Raw genomic sequence first — 17,726 nt, forward strand, 5'->3', positions numbered from 1 at the left:
GTCCCTTGCCTCCCGTGGTGCCTGCGGCGGTCGGTTTTCGTCCGGGAGCGATCCGGGACGAGGGGGCGGCCATTCATTCATGGCCACCCCCTCGCGATCGCTCCCGACGAATAGAAATCCCCGGTGACATCACTTCCTCTCCTGTAATGTAAACACAGGAGAGGAAGTGATGTATTCTCTCCTCCGTGTCGGTATTTTTCGTTCCGACACGGAGGAGAGCGGATCGGTGAGTTGCACCAACACTCTACACACACAGTAGAACATGCCAGGCACACTCACACCCCCCTTTACCCCCCGATCACCCCCCCCAATTACCCCTGCCCCCCAGTCACAGTGACACCAATGTCATTTTTTTTTTTTTTTTTTTGCATTGGTGTCATTTGTGACTGTAATAACTGTTAGGGCAGTTAGAGTTAGCCCCCTTTAGTTCTAATGTACCCCCCTAACCCCCCCAATAAAGGTTTAACCCCGTGATCACCCCCCGTCGCCAGTGTCACTAAGGCTGGGTTCACATTGCAGCGGTTTATGAGAACGAATGTGATTCGCACCGCACTGCAGTGCAAATCACATCCGATCTCTGTGCGATTCGAGTTCAGCCATTCGCCGCACCCGCCGCACCCGCCGCAAATTCGCACGGGACCCTTTTTTTGGCCCGCAGCAGAATCGGATCGCATGGGTGTTCACACCATGCGATCCGAGTTTGCAGATCGCACTGCGATATGCGAACTGATCTGGGGGTGTCAGTAACATTTCACTGACACTCCCAGCAGTTCGCATAGGGCAGTGTGAACTGCCGCCGGGAGGCATGCGATGCGGGAACCCGCCGCGGATTCGCGGCATTTCCGCATCGCTCCAGTGTGAACCCAGCCTAATAAGCGATCATTTTTCTGATCGCCGTATTAGTGTCACAGGTGACGCTAGTTAGGCAGGTAGGTATTTAGGTTCGCCGCAGCTTTTTATAGCGCCAGGGACCCCCATATACTACCGCATAAAGCCCCCTGATTGCCCCCTAGTTAACCCTTTCACCAGTGATCACCATATAACTGTTACAGGTGACGCTGGTTGGTTAGTTATTTTTTTATAGTTTCAGGGCACCCGCCATTTATTACCTAATAAAGGTTTAACCCCCTGATCACCCGGCGGGTGTCATTTGTGACTAATAACTGTTAGGGCAGTTAGGGTTAGCCCCCTTTAGTTCTAAGGTACCCCCCTAACCCCCCCGAATAAAGTTTTAACCCCGTGATCACCCCCCGTCGCCAGTGTCACTAAGGCTGGGTTCACATTGCAGCGGTTTATGAGAACGGATGTGATTCGCACCGCACTGCAGTGCAAATCACATCCGATCTCTGTGCGATTCGAGTTCAGCCATTCGCCGCACCCGCCGCACCCGCCGCAAATTCGCACGGGACCCTTTTTTTGGCCCGCAGCAGAATCGGATCGCATGAGTGTTCACACCATGCGATCCGAGTTTGCAGATCGCACTGCGATATGCGAACTGATCTGGGGGTGTCAGTAACATTTCACTGACACTCCCAGCAGTTCGCATAGGGCAGTGTGAACTGCCGCTGGGAGGCATGCGATGCGGGAACCCGCCGCGCATTTGTGGCGTTCCCGCATCGCTCCAGTGTGAACCCAGCCTAATAAGCGATCGTTTTTCTGATCGCTGTATTAGTGTCACAGGTGACGCTAGTTAGGCAGGTAGGTATTTAGGTTCGCTGCAGCTTTTTATGGCGCCAGGGACCCCCATATACTACCGCATAAAGCCCCCTAATTGCCCCCTAGTTAACCCTTTCACCAGTGATCACCATATAACTGTTACAGGTGACGCTGGTTGGTTAGTTATTTTTTTATAGTTTCAGGGCACCCGCCATTTATTACCTAGTCTCACTAGTGTACCCCTGAATTTAGGGGTGTCTACTTTCCAAAATGGGGTCATTTGGGGGGGGGATTTGCCATCTTGGCATTTTATGGCCTTCAAAACTGTAACGCCCTTAGAAAGCCTGAAGGCGGTGCTTGGTTTTCGGGGCCCCGTACGCGGCTAGGCTCCCAAAAAGTCCCACATATGTGGTATCCCCGTACTCAGGAGAAGCAGCAGAATTTATTTTGGGGTGTCATTTCACATATGCCCATGGCATGCATGAGCAATATATCATTTAGTGACAACTTTGTTTAAAAAAAAAAAAAAAAAGGTTGTAATTTTCCCGCAACTTGTGGCAAAATATAAAATATTCCATGGACTCAACATGCCTCTCAGCAAATAGCTTGGGGTGTCTACTTTCTAAAATGGGGTCATTTGTGGGGGTTTTGTGCCATCTTGGCATTTTATGGCTTTCAAAACTGTAATAGGTAGTGAGAAGTGAACTCAAAAATTTACGCCCTTAGAAAGCCTGAAGGCGGTGCTTGGTTTTCGGGGCCCCATACGCGGCTAGGCTCCCAAAAAGTCCCACATATGTGGTATCCCCATACTCAGGAGAAGCAGCAGAATTTATTTTGGGGTGTCATTTCACATACGCCCATAGCATGTGTGAGCAATATATCATTTAGTGACAACTTTGTGTAAAAAAAAAAAATTTTTTTTTTTTTGTCATTATTCAATCGCTTGAGGCAAAAAAATAAAATATTCAATGGGCTCAACATGCCTCTTATCAATTTCCTTAGGGGGTCTACTTTCCAAAATGGGGTCATTTGGGGGGGTTTTGTACTGCCCTGCCATTTTAGCACCTCAAGAAATGAGATAGGCAGTCGTAAACTAAATTCCAGAAAACGTACCTTAGTTTGTAGATGTGACAACTTTTGCGCAAACCAATAAATATACAATTATTGACTTTTTTTTTACCAAAGACATGTGGCTGAATACATTTTGGCCTAAATGTATGACTAAAATTGAGTTTATTGGATTTTTCTAATAACAAAAAGTTTTGCGGTCTTTTTCGTTTATATCGCAAAAAATAAAAATCGCAGAGGCAATCAAATACCATCAAAAGAAAGCTCTATTTGTGGGAAGAAAAGGACGCAAATTTTGTTTGGGTACAACATTGCATGACCGCGCAATTACCAGTTAAAGCAGCGCAGTTCCAAAGTGTAAAAAGACCTCTGGTCATTTACCAGCAAAATGGTCCGGTCTGAAAGTGGTTAATATCTAAATTATGGTAAAAATAGAACTATACATTTTTTTTTGGATAGAGAAAGGGAGTATTATAAGATTTAGATATTTTTTAGGATTGTAAGATTTTTTTTTCCCGCATCTGTGTCTTTTTTTTGGAGATTTCACTTCACTTCCTGTCCCATAGCCAAACAGGAAGTGAGAGGAAATTCATGCAAATTAACTTCTTCCTACCCAGCCACTGCACATAAATGGGCAGGTGGGCACTTGGCCATTCTGAGTCATTTTGTGTGAGTCTGTATCCTCACACAAAGCTTGTCAGTGAGGGGAAGGAGAGCCGGTCTGTGTTGCCGGCGGGGATCAGTGAGTGTACAGGACTTTACACTCACTGATCACACTGCAAGTGTCCCCACACAGTTTCCCTACAAAGTGCCCCTACACAGTAAAACACATCTGTCTTAGTACTCAACATCTGTCCCTGTGATCAACATATGCGCACATCAAACCCAGTGATCAACATCTGCACACATCTGTCCCAGTGATCAACATCTGCACACATCTGTCCCAGTGATCAACATCTGTCACCTGAACACATATGTCACAGCAATCAACATCTGTCATGTGCCCACATCTGTCCCAGTGATCAACATCTGTCATTTGCGAACATCTGTCTCAGTGATCTGCACACATTTGTCTCAGTGATCAACATCTGTCATCTGAACACATCTGTCCCACTGATCAACATCTGTCCCAGTGATCAACATCTGTGCACATTGGCCCCAATAATCAACATCTGCACACATCTGTCTCAGTAATCAACATCTGCACACATCTGTCCCAGTGATTAATATCTGTACACATCTGCCCCAGTGATAAACAACTGTTGAATGGGGTAATTCCATTGTCCTGGTGCTCTAGGGCCTTCAAAATGTAATAAATAGTCAGGATATTAGATGTGTTATTTTCCCAGGTTGTGTAAAAGTCTCACACATGTGGTATTCAGAAGGAGTAGTAGAATGTATTTTGGGGTGTAATTTTTGGTATCTATATACTATGTGTTAGAAAAATCTTATAGATTGACAACTTTGTGTAAAAAAAAAAATCATTTTCATTTCAAAAGTGTGATAGGTTGTCATGAAACTGAATGTGTAATTTATGTTCCTAGAATGCCTGAAGATGCTACTTGGATTTTGGGCCTCTGTATGTGGCTAGGATGTGGAAAACTCTCACTTATGTGGTATCATCATACTCAGGATGAGTAGCAGAATGTATTTTGGGTTGTAATTGCAAATATACCTATGCAGTGTGTGAGAAATAAGTTGTTAACCACTTAAGCCCCAGACCATTTGGCTGGCCAAAGACCAGAGTACTTTTGGGATTCGGCACTGCTTTGCTTTAACTGACAATTGCGCGGTCGTGTGACATGGCTCCCAAACAAAATTGACGTCCTTTTTTCCCCACAAATAAAGATTTCTTTTAGTGGTATTTGATCACCTCTGCGGTTTTTATTTTTTGCGCTATAAACAAAAAAATTCCGACAATTTTGAAAAAAAAACACACTATTTTTTTTATTTTTTTATTTTTACTATAATAAATATCCCCAAAAAATATATATAAAAAATTTTGTTTCCTCAGTTTAGGCCGATACATATTCATCTACATATTTTTGGTAAAAAAAAATTGCAGTAAGCATTTATTGATTGGTTTGCGCAAAAGTTATAGCGTTTACAATATAGGGGTAGTTTTATGCCATTTTTATTATTTTTTATTATTAATGGCGGCGATCAGCGATTTTTATTGTGACTGCGACATTATGGTGGACAGATCAGACACTTTTGGTGTGATTTTTGGACCATTCACATTTATACAGCGATCAGTGCAATTAAAAATGCATTGATTACTGTGTAAATGTGACTGGCAGTAAAGGAGTCAACCACTAGGTGGCGCTGTATGGGTTAAGTGTGTTCTAGGGAGTGATTCTAACTGTGGGGGGAGGGGCTGTGTGTGACACATCACTGATCACCACTCCCAATTACAGGGAGCTGTGATCAGTGACAGTGTCATTAGGCAGAATGGGGAGATGCTTGCTATATCAACATCCCCCTGTTCTTCCTCACCGTGAGACGATCTGGGTATCCCCACGGACATCGAGTCCGCAGGACCCACTATCATGGTCATGGACCTCCCAGCAGGCATGTGAGCGTGCCCGCAAGCCACCTCTTAGACCCCTTTCACACCACGCCGCTATTTTTAGCCGGATTTACGGCACATTTCAGCCGATAGCAGGGCACTTTTAGCCCCCGCTAGTGGCCGAGAAAGTGTTAAAACCGCCGGCAATACCCTGCAATAGCGCGTTTTGCCGGCGGTATTACAGCGATGCCCAATTGATTTCAATGGGGAGCAGCGGTGGAGAAGCGGTAAACACACCGCTCCTTCACCGCTCCAAAGAAGCTACTGGCAGGACTTTTCCCTGATGTCCTGCCAGCGCACCGCCCTCGGGCTTTCACACTACAGACAGTGGTGCAGCTTTTTTTGGGCGGATTGCAGGCGCTATTTCTAATGCTATTTCAAAACGCCCTGGTGTGAAAGGGGTCTTAAAGGGCCATGTACAGGTAGGTTAATCTGCCTGTACATGCCCTTCTGCAGCAGTATATCTGCGTGAGGCGGTTGGGAAGCAGTAAATATGACATTTTCTAAAGCATTGTGGAAAGAAATTGTAGCTTCAAAAAATTCACCATGCCTCTTACTAAATACTCTCATTTTCAAAAAGGGTTATATGGGGGTATTTGTACTGTCCTGGTGTTTTAGGGCCTCAAGAAATGTGTAATACAGTAAACAGTGCTAAGAATATGCACTCTCACTGTAGCAATGACACTGGCTGGGAAGGGGTTAAACGTCTAGGGCAGTCAAAGGGTTAACTGCGTGCCTAGCCACTATTTTACTGTACTATGTGTGCTGCTTTTACTCAAGGAATTTTGCTTTGCAGGGACACAAAATCCATCCCTTCCCCACTGTCAAAGCAGAGATCTGCCTTGTTTACATATGCAGATCTCCATTCTTTGTCTCTGCCTGATGATCCATGGGTGCTGGAGGTTATCCACTGCCTGACACCTGCAGATCGCTTCTGTTGTGAGTAATCACAGCAGAAGCAGCCTGCTGGAGGTGTGTGCACATGCCCTCTAGGTGGGGGTGCAGAATGATATATATATACAGTACGTAGTTCTACACAGGAGGGCCACCCTATAGCAGTACATCTGCTATAGGGCAGTGCTTAACTGGTTAAAGAATAAGTTCTCTTTTTTTTTTTTTTTTATTCTATCTCCCCTGTGTACCAATATACCATTAGTTTACTTCTTTGCAGAAATAAAAAAGATTTATAATTATCTTACACACTCCTTACTGCTGGGTCCATCTGGCTGTATAAAAAAACTTCTCTATTACTTCCTGGATCATCCTTGGGGCTTGATACACAAAGGTTATTACCAGCTGACCTGATTAGCACACACCCTGCATCTATTCTCCCCTTCCAACAGATCACTCCCACCCCTCATCAGGTGCATGTTTTTCCTATGCAATCAGTGAATATCATTCTCACTAAATACACAGCCATAGATTGTTCATTTGGCAGAGTGTGCAGGAGCTGAGCTATCAGATAACAGCCTATGTGGCTAGTGCTATAATATTGAAAACAGGAGACGTATGTCCTGAGCTCTGTAAAGCACACACTGCACGATACAATCTAAATGTACAATCTCCTTTGGATCTACCATCAACTGTATAGTGGAAGGTTCTGCCTGATTGGATACAGAGTAATTGGATAGATGGTGTGTCCTCCTATTATATTGTTTTGGTAAATCTAAAGAAGATAATACAGAGATTGTACAATTATTGCTCTTATGTAAACCAATTTCACTTTCAGGCTGGAGTAGGAGGGTAGATGATTCAGGGTGTATGCTAATCAGGTCAGCTGGTAAACTCCTGCCAGTGTCAAGTTCCAAGGACTGTCCAAGAAATAATGAAAACATTTTTTCCTGATGCCAACATGGCAGCATACTAGTGATAGAGCTCTGCCTATTGACCACTTCCTCAGGACCAGTGAATAGCATAAATTAAAGGCCTAGTTAGGCCCCACCCCATTCTTCTTTTTTTCCCTCATACCTCCAAGCACCAGTAAAGAGTAATCAGTATTATGTCCCCACCTCTGCCTCAGTGCAGTATCCGTCTGGGTTCAAGCCTCTTCCAGTGTGAGTTCCCAGCGCTCGGGCTGCTAAATGCGCTGAGGAGTCTGGGAACCCCTTCTATGGGTCTTGTTGGGGCCCTGCAGTGTTTCTTCTTTAGGAACTAAATCTGCCATTATGTAAGTGTCTATGGGCTGAGGCTTGGGGGTGCCAGCTAATTCATTCCTTCTTCTTTTATGTTTTCTTATATTATAAAGGGCTGCCTTCCCCCTTTTGTCTCTCTTTCCTGTCTTCATATGTGCTCTCCCTTACCTTAGTCTGCCTCTCATTGTGTGCTTCCAATGTCTCCCTTTTTAGTGAGTATTCATTCAACTGTAAAGTCCAACGGCCCGTCGGAGCCTCAGATAAACCTTGCTGGACCTCTAGTGTTTGTGGGGAAAGAGACAGGGAAAGGAACTGTATTAAGAGGCAAAGTAAGCCCCACTACTGAGACCCTGGAAGCCATCACTTACAGTTGGAGAATATCATATGAAAAGGCACCATTAACTACCATCAGCCATCACTGGATCTAAATACCGGGAGATTCATGGATGTCCCCCAGCTATATGCATTCTTAAGGCTGTATATACTTCTTACCGAGGTAAGAGTCCAGTGAGCACTGAGTGGCTTTCACGAAGATGTCTTATTGAACATTCTGTTTAAGATCATCATTCATTTATCTACTATAAATATAGCGGACTATTTTTCAAAAATATTTTTTCAAAAAATAGATTTTTTTTTGTATCTTCATACCTCATCATTAACATTGCTGTGTAATCTAAGGCCGCGTACACACGGGCGGACTGTTCGCCCAACCTTGTCCGCTGAACAGTGTTTGGGCGGACAGTCCGCCCGTGTGTGGGCTTTCAGCGGACAGTTTCAGCGGACAGTTGGACGGACAAAGTCTTTCGGAAATTCCGAAAAACTGTCCGCTGAAACTGTGTTTGAGCGAACAGTCCGCCCGTGTGTAGGCTACTTTCGAAATGAGCAAACTGTTCCTGCTCGGAAAGTCCGCCCATTTTGAGCGCGTGTACAGGTAGGCGGGGCCCGCGAGGGAGATGTCGCGGGCTCCGCCGCCTGGAATGGGCTTAAAGGGGAACCCCAACGCCGGAAAAAATCGGCGTGGGGGTTCCCCCAAAGTCCACACCAGACCCTTGTCCGAGCACGCTACCCGGCCGGCCAGGAAAGGGGGGCGAGCGAGCGCGCCCCCCCTCCTGAGCCGTACCAGGCCGCGTGCCCTCAACATGGGGGGGTGCCTTGGGGAAGGGGGGGGCCGCGCGGCCCCCCCACCCCAAAGCACCTTGTCCCCATGTTGATGAGGACAAGGGCCTCTTCCCGACAACCCTGGCCGTTGGTTGTCGGGGTCTGCGGGCGGGGGGCTTATCGGAATCCGGGAGCCCCCTTTAAGAAGGGGGCCCCCGGATACCGGCCCCCCACCCTATGTGAATGAGTATGGGGTACAATGTACCCCTACCCATTCACCTGTGAAATAAAGTACAAAAAAAAACACAACACAGGGAAAAAATATTTTATTGCACAGCTCCGGGGGTCTTCCGTCTTCGGGGGTCTTCTCGCCGGACTCCTCCGCTATCTGTGTGTAGCTCTTTTACTAGCGGAGGAGTCCGGCTTTCTTCCTCCCCGCCGCCGGCCTCTTCTCCCGACTTCGGGGGTCTTGTCCCCCTCTTCGGTTCTTCTGCCGGGCCACCGCGCCTTCTTGTAGCTCTTTTACAGGCGGTGGCCCGGTCTTCTGTCGCCGCTGTCGTCGCCGCCGCCTTCCGTTCTTGTTCTTCTTCTTGTTCTTCTTCTTGTTCTTCTCCTGGAGATGTTGACTCGACGAGCTCTCCGGCCGGAATGCCAGGGACACGCTCCGCTGCCACTTATATAGTGACAATGGGGCGGTGTCACATGGTATATGTCACATGGGTTGGTCACATGGTGACCCCGCCCCCTTACGATGTCATAGTCCCCATGTGACATCAACCCATGTGACCAACCCATGTGACATATACCATGTGACACCGCCCCATTGTCACTATATAAGTGACCGCACAGCGCGGCTCTGGCATTCCGGCCGGAGAGCTCGTCGAGTCAACATCTCCAGGAGAAGAACAAGAAGAAGAACAAGAAGAAGAACAAGAACGGAAGGCGGCGGCGACGACAGCGGCGTCAGAAGACCGGGCCACCGCCTGTAAAAGAGCTACAAGAAGGCGCGGTGGCCCGGCAGAAGAACCGAAGGCGGCAACAGAAGAACGGAAGGCAGCGGCGACAGAAGACCGGGCCACCGCCTGCAAAAGAGCTACAAGAAGGCGCGGTGGCCCGGCAGAAGAACCGAAGAGGGGGACAAGACCCCCGAAGTCGGGAGAAGAGGCCGGCGGCGGGGAGGAAGAAAGCCGGACTCCTCCGCTAGTAAAAGAGCTACACACAGATAGCGGAGGAGTCCGGCGAGAAGACCCCCGAAGACGGAAGACCCCCGGAGCTGTGCAATAAAATATTTTTTCCCTGTGTTGTGTTTTTTTTTGTACTTTATTTCACAGGTGAATGGGTAGGGGTACATTGTACCCCATACTCATTCACATAGGGTGGGGGGCCGGTATCCGGGGGCCCCCTTCTTAAAGGGGGCTCCCGGATTCCGATAAGCCCCCCGCCCGCAGACCCCGACAACCAACGGCCAGGGTTGTCGGGAAGAGGCCCTTGTCCTCATCAACATGGGGACAAGGTGCTTTGGGGTGGGGGGGCCGCACGGCCCCCCCTTCCCCAAGGCACCCCCCCATGTTGAGGGCACACGGCCTGGTACGGCTCAGGAGGGGGGGCGCGCTCGCTTGCCCCCCTTTCCTGGCCGGCCGGGTAGCGTGCTCGGACAAGGGTCTGGTGTGGACTTTGGGGGAACCCCCACGCCGATTTTTTCCGGCGTTGGGGTTCCCCTTTAAGCCCATTCCAGGCGGCGGAGCCCGCAACGTCTCCTTCGCGGGCCCCGCCTACCTGTACACGCGCTCGAAATGGGCGGATTTGCCTCCTCCTTATGTGGGCGAGTCCGTTCATTTCAAAAGTTGAGCGAACTGTTTGGCAAACAGTTCGCTGAAACAGTCCGCTCGTGTGTGGGCAAGTCCGCTCATGCAAATTTTGAGCGGACTGTTTGCCGAAACTGTTTGACGAACAAGGTTGGGCAAACAGTCCGCGCGTGTGTACGCGGCCTTAGAGTTTGTAATTATCTGGGACTGTTCACTTTGCCTGCAATATTAATAGTGTTTACACAAGTAAGATTGGTCGTTGTGGCAGTATTTATGTTACGTGCAACCGGTTGCTTCAACAGGGCAACGTTCAGCTTGGGATATTGACTGCAGGGCAGTATCTATCACAATATCCTTAGCCAGAGGGATGACCCCAGGTCACTGAGCTATGACCCTCAAAGCTCGATTTATTTTATTTTAATGTTCATGGCAGGTGAGGCACCTGCCTGCCCTAACCGCATGTCCCTGATATATTGTACTATAAGCCCCGTACATGCGATTGGATTTTCCGACAACAAAACCGTGGATTTTTTTCCGAAGGATTTTGGCTCAAATGTGTCTTGCATACACACGGTCATACAAATGTTGGATAATTTGAGAACTTGCTCTCCAACATTTGTGGGCGACAGCCAAATTCCGACAGCAAATGTTCGATGGAGCATACACGTGGTTGGACTTTCCGACAACAAGCTCACATCCAACATTTGTTGTCGGAAAATCTGATAGTGTGTACGGGGCATAACAGTTTCAAGAGCAGCCAAGGCACTCTGTGCTTGAAGTAAATGCCCAGGTGCTCACCTACAAAGAAATCCATATGAAATCAAAACTGATTTAGAGACACTCACAAGTCTTACAGAGGAGGAAGATCAAAAAAAGCAATGTTTTTATTGTCAAAAACAAAAGTGAGTACACCCCTGACATTTTTGAAAATATTTTGTTATATCTTTTCATGTGACAACACTGAAGAAATGAAACTACAATGTAAAATAGTGAGCGTACAGCTTGTATAACAGTGTAAATTTGCTGTCCCCTCAAAATAACTCAACACACAGCCATTAATGTCTAAACCGCTGGCAACAAAAGTGAGTACACTCCTAAATTAAAATTTCCAAATCGGGCCCAATTAGCCATTTTCTCTCCCCGGTGTCATGTGACTCGTTAGTGTTACAAGGTCTCAGGTGTGAATGGGGAGCAGGTGTGTTAAATTTGGTGTTATCGCTCTCACTCTCTCATACTGATCACTGCAAGTTCAGCATAGTACCTCATGGCAAAGAACTGTCTGAGGATCTGAAAAAAAGAAGTGTTGCTCTACATAAAGATGGCCTAGGCTATAAGAAAATTTACATTGTTATACACTCACTACTTTACAATGTAGCAAATTGTAATTTATTTTGTTTTGTCACATGATAAGATATAATAATATCTTTACTATTTACAGAAATTTGGGGGGTGTACTCACTTTTGTAAGATACTGTATATAGATATATCTGTATATATATATATATATATATATATATATATATATATATAGTTATTGTATTTGGCATAACACCATTGATCACACAAATCAGTTTACCAGCGATACAAATACAGTGTCTTAAATGAAATACCTTTTTTAGGATTAATATTCCCTCCTGTGTATTATTGTCTGTTCTGATGTCAAAAAGATTCCCACCATCTCCAGGTACAATGCTGTATTCTATTTCAGCATTTTTTCCAAAATCAGGATCCACTGCTCTTATCCTTCCAATTGGTGATCCTACTGGAGAACTTTCTGGTACTTTTAGATGAAATATACCTGGAAAAATAAACAATGATACTGTATATAAAATAGTACTTAAAAATATTCAATATGGTTACAATACAAAAAGAATATATGGTTACAATACCAATGCAACACGTAGCTCTGTCATCCCGACTGGCACTAACTGCCACACCATATTTTTACCTCCTTAATGTGCCCAGCTGGTAGATTTTTATGTGTCTATTTTAATGGAACAAGAAGGTGATTTTAGAACACTACTTAGACAGTGTGTTTAAATCCTTTTATCCTTGGAAAATGCCTTTCAATGAGTCAGCAACTGAGAGCCACAGGCTATTCTTAACTAAAGATTTACAAAAACCACATGCTTTTTTTTTAAAAAAAAGTATGATGAAATTAATAGCAATAATAATAACTAAAAATGTCCATTGTAAAAAATGTCAAGAATTCCCAATCTGAGAATGTATATTTGCTGGAAGAAAACATTCTCAAGATGCAAGATAACACTTGAGACCAAATTACCAGTTTGTAAAACTTTGAAGAACCTGGAAGCTTTTCAGTAATGTTAATACATTTATCAACATTTAGAAACAAAACAACATTTTTTTTTCGTCAGCTGGATCACAAAAAATGTATTCGAGCATGCAGGACAGGTTCAAATGTATCATGCCAGCCCTAATGAAAATCCGATGGCAGCTGTTAAGAACATGTTATGTCCTATGGAATACAATTTGAAACAGCTCATTTATCTCATGTATTCTAAGTTGATAGCCATATGTTATACAAATGGTATTTTAAATGCTATTTCACTTCAGATGTTACAAGGAAAAACATTGTGCTATACTATGTTACCAAAGGATATATTTTCCTAAGACTCAACTAAACAGCAATATAAAGTATGTATTATGAGACACTGATAAACATATGAGGAAACAGCTGTAAATGTTAAATTACTGAACAATGATGCACGCCATAAATAAATCATTATTACATTATTACATTTCTAGGATAATCATTGGCTTTAGCAGTAAAGTTAAAACATATGTAAAGCAAAAACGTTATTTTTACATTTTGGATAGGTATAAATGAATAAAACATAAAAAAACACAAAGATTTCAAAACCTTTAAAATGAGAAAGATACTTCAATATATATTATCTTAGTAAAAGCCTTCACAGGGTGTCATCTACAGAAAATATTTTTTAGACATAATATCAATATTCTGAAATATTTTAAGTATTCTGTAGTCATAGTCTACCATTATACGTCATTTTAAAAAGAGGTGATCATGGGAAATGTAGGTTTTATGTGTAAGAAATGGCTGGATGATTGACGGAGAGAAATCCTGTTTAACCACTTCAATACAGGGCACTTTCACCCCCTTCCTTCCCAGCCCAATTTTCAGCTTTCATCGCTCTAGCGCTTTCAGTGACAATTGCGCGGTCATGCTACACTGTGCCCAAATGAAATTTTTATCATTTTGTTCGCACAAATAGAGCTTTATTTTGGTGGTATTTATTCACGACTCCGTTTTTTATTTTTTGCGATATAAGCACAAAAAAGCGGAAATTTGGAAAAAAAACAATATTTTCTTTTTTCTATTTTAAAAGAAATCCAATAAAATCAAATTTTGTCATACATTTAAGCCAAAATGTATTCTGCTACATGTTTTTGGTAAAAAAAATTCCGTTAAGTGTTTAATAATTGGTTTGTGTGATCACGGACATATGTACGCAAATGATCATGTATGTATGTGTGCAGGTGATCACGTATATATGTGTGCAGATAATCATTGGAACATGTGATTTTAGTGGGACATATGTGGGGGACATGTATTTTTATTATTTGGGGACATGTATGTTTTGGGGACATGTGTGTTATGGGGACGTATGTGGGGACTGTGTTTACACTGTGTTGTGTGTTGTGTATTACACTAGACTGGTAATCAGTGAGTAAAAAGCTGTAAAAAACAGCTCATACTCACTGATCATCAGCCGGCTGCAGCGATCTGCTCTCCTCTCCTCAGCGATGACTCTGTGTGAGAAGAGGAGGAGCCGATTGCCTAGCAACCGGCTGTTTGTTTACATCACATGATGGCCGTGATTGGACACGGCCGTCATGTGATCAGGAGGGCCAATCAGAGAGCCCTCCTGCTGATCTGAGATGCGCTGTGTCCGGGTGACACGGGCGCATCGGGATCGCGCCGCTGCGCAGGCACGCGCGCGCGCGATCCCGCTCCTTCTGATGGACGTTCCTGAATGTCCTATCAGAAGTAGACGGCTCCCACCCGGCCGTATATGTGCATTGGCCGGGTGGGAAGTGGTTAAAGCAAGTTGCTTAAAGCTTAGATTCTTCTTTTGTGCCATTAGGGGTAACTAAATGTTTCTTACTCCATACATCTACAGATATTGCACTTGTATTTAGAGACTTCTATCAATGCCTACATGCTGTCCAAAAAAAAAAAAAAAAAACATCTGCCACTGACTCCTGAATCCCACAAGGCCATAATAGCTGATTATTTGTCTCAGGCTAAACTATTATTATTATTATTATTATTATTATTCAGGATTTATATAGCGCCAACAGTTTGCGCAGCGCTTTACAATATGAGGGCAGACAGTACACTTACAATACAAATCAATACAGGAGGGATCAGAGGGCCCTGCTCGTTAGAGCTTACAATCTAGAAGGGAGGGTCAAGTTGAAACAAAAGGTATTAACTGTGGGGGGATGAGCTGATGGAGAAAATGAAAATACAGTTAGGTGTGGGTGGGGTAGGCTTCTCTGAAGAGAAGTGTTTTCAGGGATTGTCTAAAAGCTAATAAAGTAGGAGATAAACTCATAATAAATAATAATAATAATAATAATAATAATAATAATAATAATAATAATAATAATAATAAACTACCCCACCCACCCCTTGCAGACACTTGAAGAAGTATGAAGCTAAAATTAAGGAAGCTGAACTGTGTACAGCTGTGAAATCCATAGCCTCTGGTAAATCCCCTGGCCCTGATGGATACACAGCTAATTATTATAAAATATTTTAAGATGTCCTAATCCCTCACCTAGCATCCTACGCCAACTATGTCTCTGGAGATGGGAAGTTTATGCCCAAAAACCTCCATGAACACATCAATATCATTCCTAAACTGGGTAAGGACCCCACCTGTTTTGGAAACTACATGCCCATTTCTCTATTAAATAGTTATGCCAAAATGTATACAAAGGTATGAGGGCAACCTGTAAGCTAGATTTGCCTGCTCTTTAGTTACAGATTTTAGCATTATGTTCTTATTGGACCTATGGTTTTCTATACACAGGCACCCTCCCCCTTCATCTTTAAGCTCTGAGTTTTCTTGCTTTAACCTGGTTGTTGTGTGTGCTCACTATGGCCGCATAGTGCCCTCCATTCGTGGTGATCTCCACATTGTGTTTGGCCCCTCTCTTCCCCTCTTGCTGGGGGGAGCTTTGAGGTGTTTGTTTGCTAATCCATGGTTGATGCGTGTATACCCTGATAAAGCCACAGCGAATCATGTTGGCATAACATATGACTATTCAACTATTGTCCAACTGAAAAACCTCTATGCTTAACCACCATAATGGAGATATTCTATAAAACCCATGTCCTGTTATTGGTTTTAGCATGTGTATGTAATAAAAACATTGTGTATGTTTATTTTATATATATATATATATATATATATATATATATATATATATATATATATATATATATGTCAGGTTTCCATTATTATCTGTAAAACACTATTATAGTCCCTTCCCAAACCTTTTCCTTTTTTGAATAAACAATGTCTTTGGGTGAGGTGTATAATTTTAGGTGTCTACCCTCAGTCGGACACAAAATACATAAGCAGTATAGCATATATTTACCTCAAAGCAGGGCATATCAACAGGAATATCACAGTTTTATCTAGCACTTCAGGATGTGGAGTACACCAAATATTGTGGGAGGCTACAGCAGTCACTTACTGATGCCCAATGGGATAGAATCTTACACAACAAGGCTATTCCATGCCTGAAGACCCACTGGTAGTTCTACTTCACTGCTCCACTGAGTATATAGGCCCATACAAATGCTCCATTAATTCCCATTTACTTAATGCAGCAAAATCGTTAATACCTTTATATTGGAAATAGCCACTAATATCACCTTTAAAAATGTGGTTCCGGGACGCGATCTGGGAGAGCTCCGCTGCGGCCTTGTCATATCTACCGCAATCCGGCCTCCTAACACTGCCGATCAGGCTCTCCTCGGCCACGAGCCCTGCTGGTGCTGCCCGCCGTCATTTGGGGACTTTTTGGAGCCTCTTCGGGCTTTCCACGAGCTCCGGCCTGCCCGGAGGCTACCGTCCACGCGAGCGGCGCTCCGCCGCCATCTTGCGGCCTATGCCGGTCCCGGAGTATCCGGACGTCTGCTGTATCCAGAGGGGGTTCGCTATCCCATCGTCCACACGGAGTGGCTTCCCTGCCTTGGACCGGTGGGCGGTTCGGAGCGGAGTTGCTGTGCCTGGAGGATTGCGGCCTGGTTATCCGAAGCACCGGCCGGCGGCCATCTTGCTACACCCGGAGCAGGCCTCGGCCCTCCGTCCACACTCCTGGAGCCTATTTTAGCCGCAGGTGGAACTCCCCTTCCAGGTTCCGCTCTCTAGGGCGGCGTGGGGCATCACTGGAGCGAGTGGGGGCCTCCCCTGCCCCCCCCCTGCGATAATTAACCCAAGGATCGATCGGACTGACAGATGGAGCTGTTTGGGCCCCGCTGAGCCTTTCTTGTCACCGCTTCTCACCACCCCCTGGTCACTTCCTCCAGTTTTCACCTCCAGTACCTGTGGTTCGCCAGGATCCTGGCCGTGGCAATTGCTACATCACCCCTTGGACCCGCAGTGAGTACAATATGATCTCCCCCCCCCCCCCCCCTGGGGTTGGCTGCTACCTGGAACCTTAACCCCCCATTGATTGTTTTTTCTGGGGGGCCTCCCCTTTCATTTGTCCCATTGGAACGGTTTGCCATCGGGCCCCTACATAAGTCTGAGGCACAACAACTCACAGCAAGCCCACAGATTGGCTACAGACGCTTTTCTTGCTGCTTCTGCGTCAATACACCACCTCCTCTCAAGGTAGCAGCACATGTAACTAGTTTCAAGATGTGTTTTTGAGGCCCAGATCAGCTCCGCTTGGGACTTCAGCCTATCATTGAGGTACATTTGCTCCAAGTTTCACCCCCCTTTTCTTTTTTCTCACCTCATCTCCTAGCCCGCAGAGCCTTGGTGTATGCCGACTAAAAAAAAGAAGGCACGGAGCACCGCCCAAAAGACCCTCACACAGTACCTTCTACGCTCACAGGAACAATCTAGCATGGAGCGTGCGGGGACAGTTGGGGGGCGTCTCTCCCCCGACCCGGCCTCCCCTCCGCGTTTACTGGGCCCAAGCTCACCGGCTCCATTGTCGGACAGAAGAAGTCCCAGTGCCCTCTCAAAAGAAGATCTAGAGGACAGTCTGGAATCCATGTACAATAGATTGGCTTCCAAGTTTCAATCAGAACTTCAAAAGACTTCTCATGCACTTTCACAGGAGATCTCGGCTCTGGGCGCAAGGACTGAGAGGTTAGAGACTAAA

The 17,726-nt window shown here is 45.1% G+C and overlaps 1 protein-coding gene across 6 annotated transcripts in view; it reads right to left on the bottom strand.

Moving 5' to 3' along the window:
• CDH12 (cadherin 12) overlaps positions 1–17,726 on the bottom strand; it is a 1,439,064-nt gene that overhangs the window by 76,431 nt on the left and 1,344,907 nt on the right. For all 6 annotated transcript variants that reach the window (XM_077492034.1, XM_077492035.1, XM_077492033.1 and 3 more), the window contains one exon: positions 11,939–12,126. In XM_077492034.1, coding sequence (XP_077348160.1) covers positions 11,939–12,126 — 188 coding nt within the window. The remainder of the gene's footprint in view (positions 1–11,938; positions 12,127–17,726) is intronic.

This window comes from Lithobates pipiens, unplaced genomic scaffold (genome assembly GCF_037356315.1).
Source record: "Lithobates pipiens isolate NorthernLeopardFrog02 unplaced genomic scaffold, aLitPip1_a1.2 Scaffold_19, whole genome shotgun sequence".
NCBI lineage: Eukaryota > Metazoa > Chordata > Amphibia > Anura > Ranidae > Lithobates > Lithobates pipiens.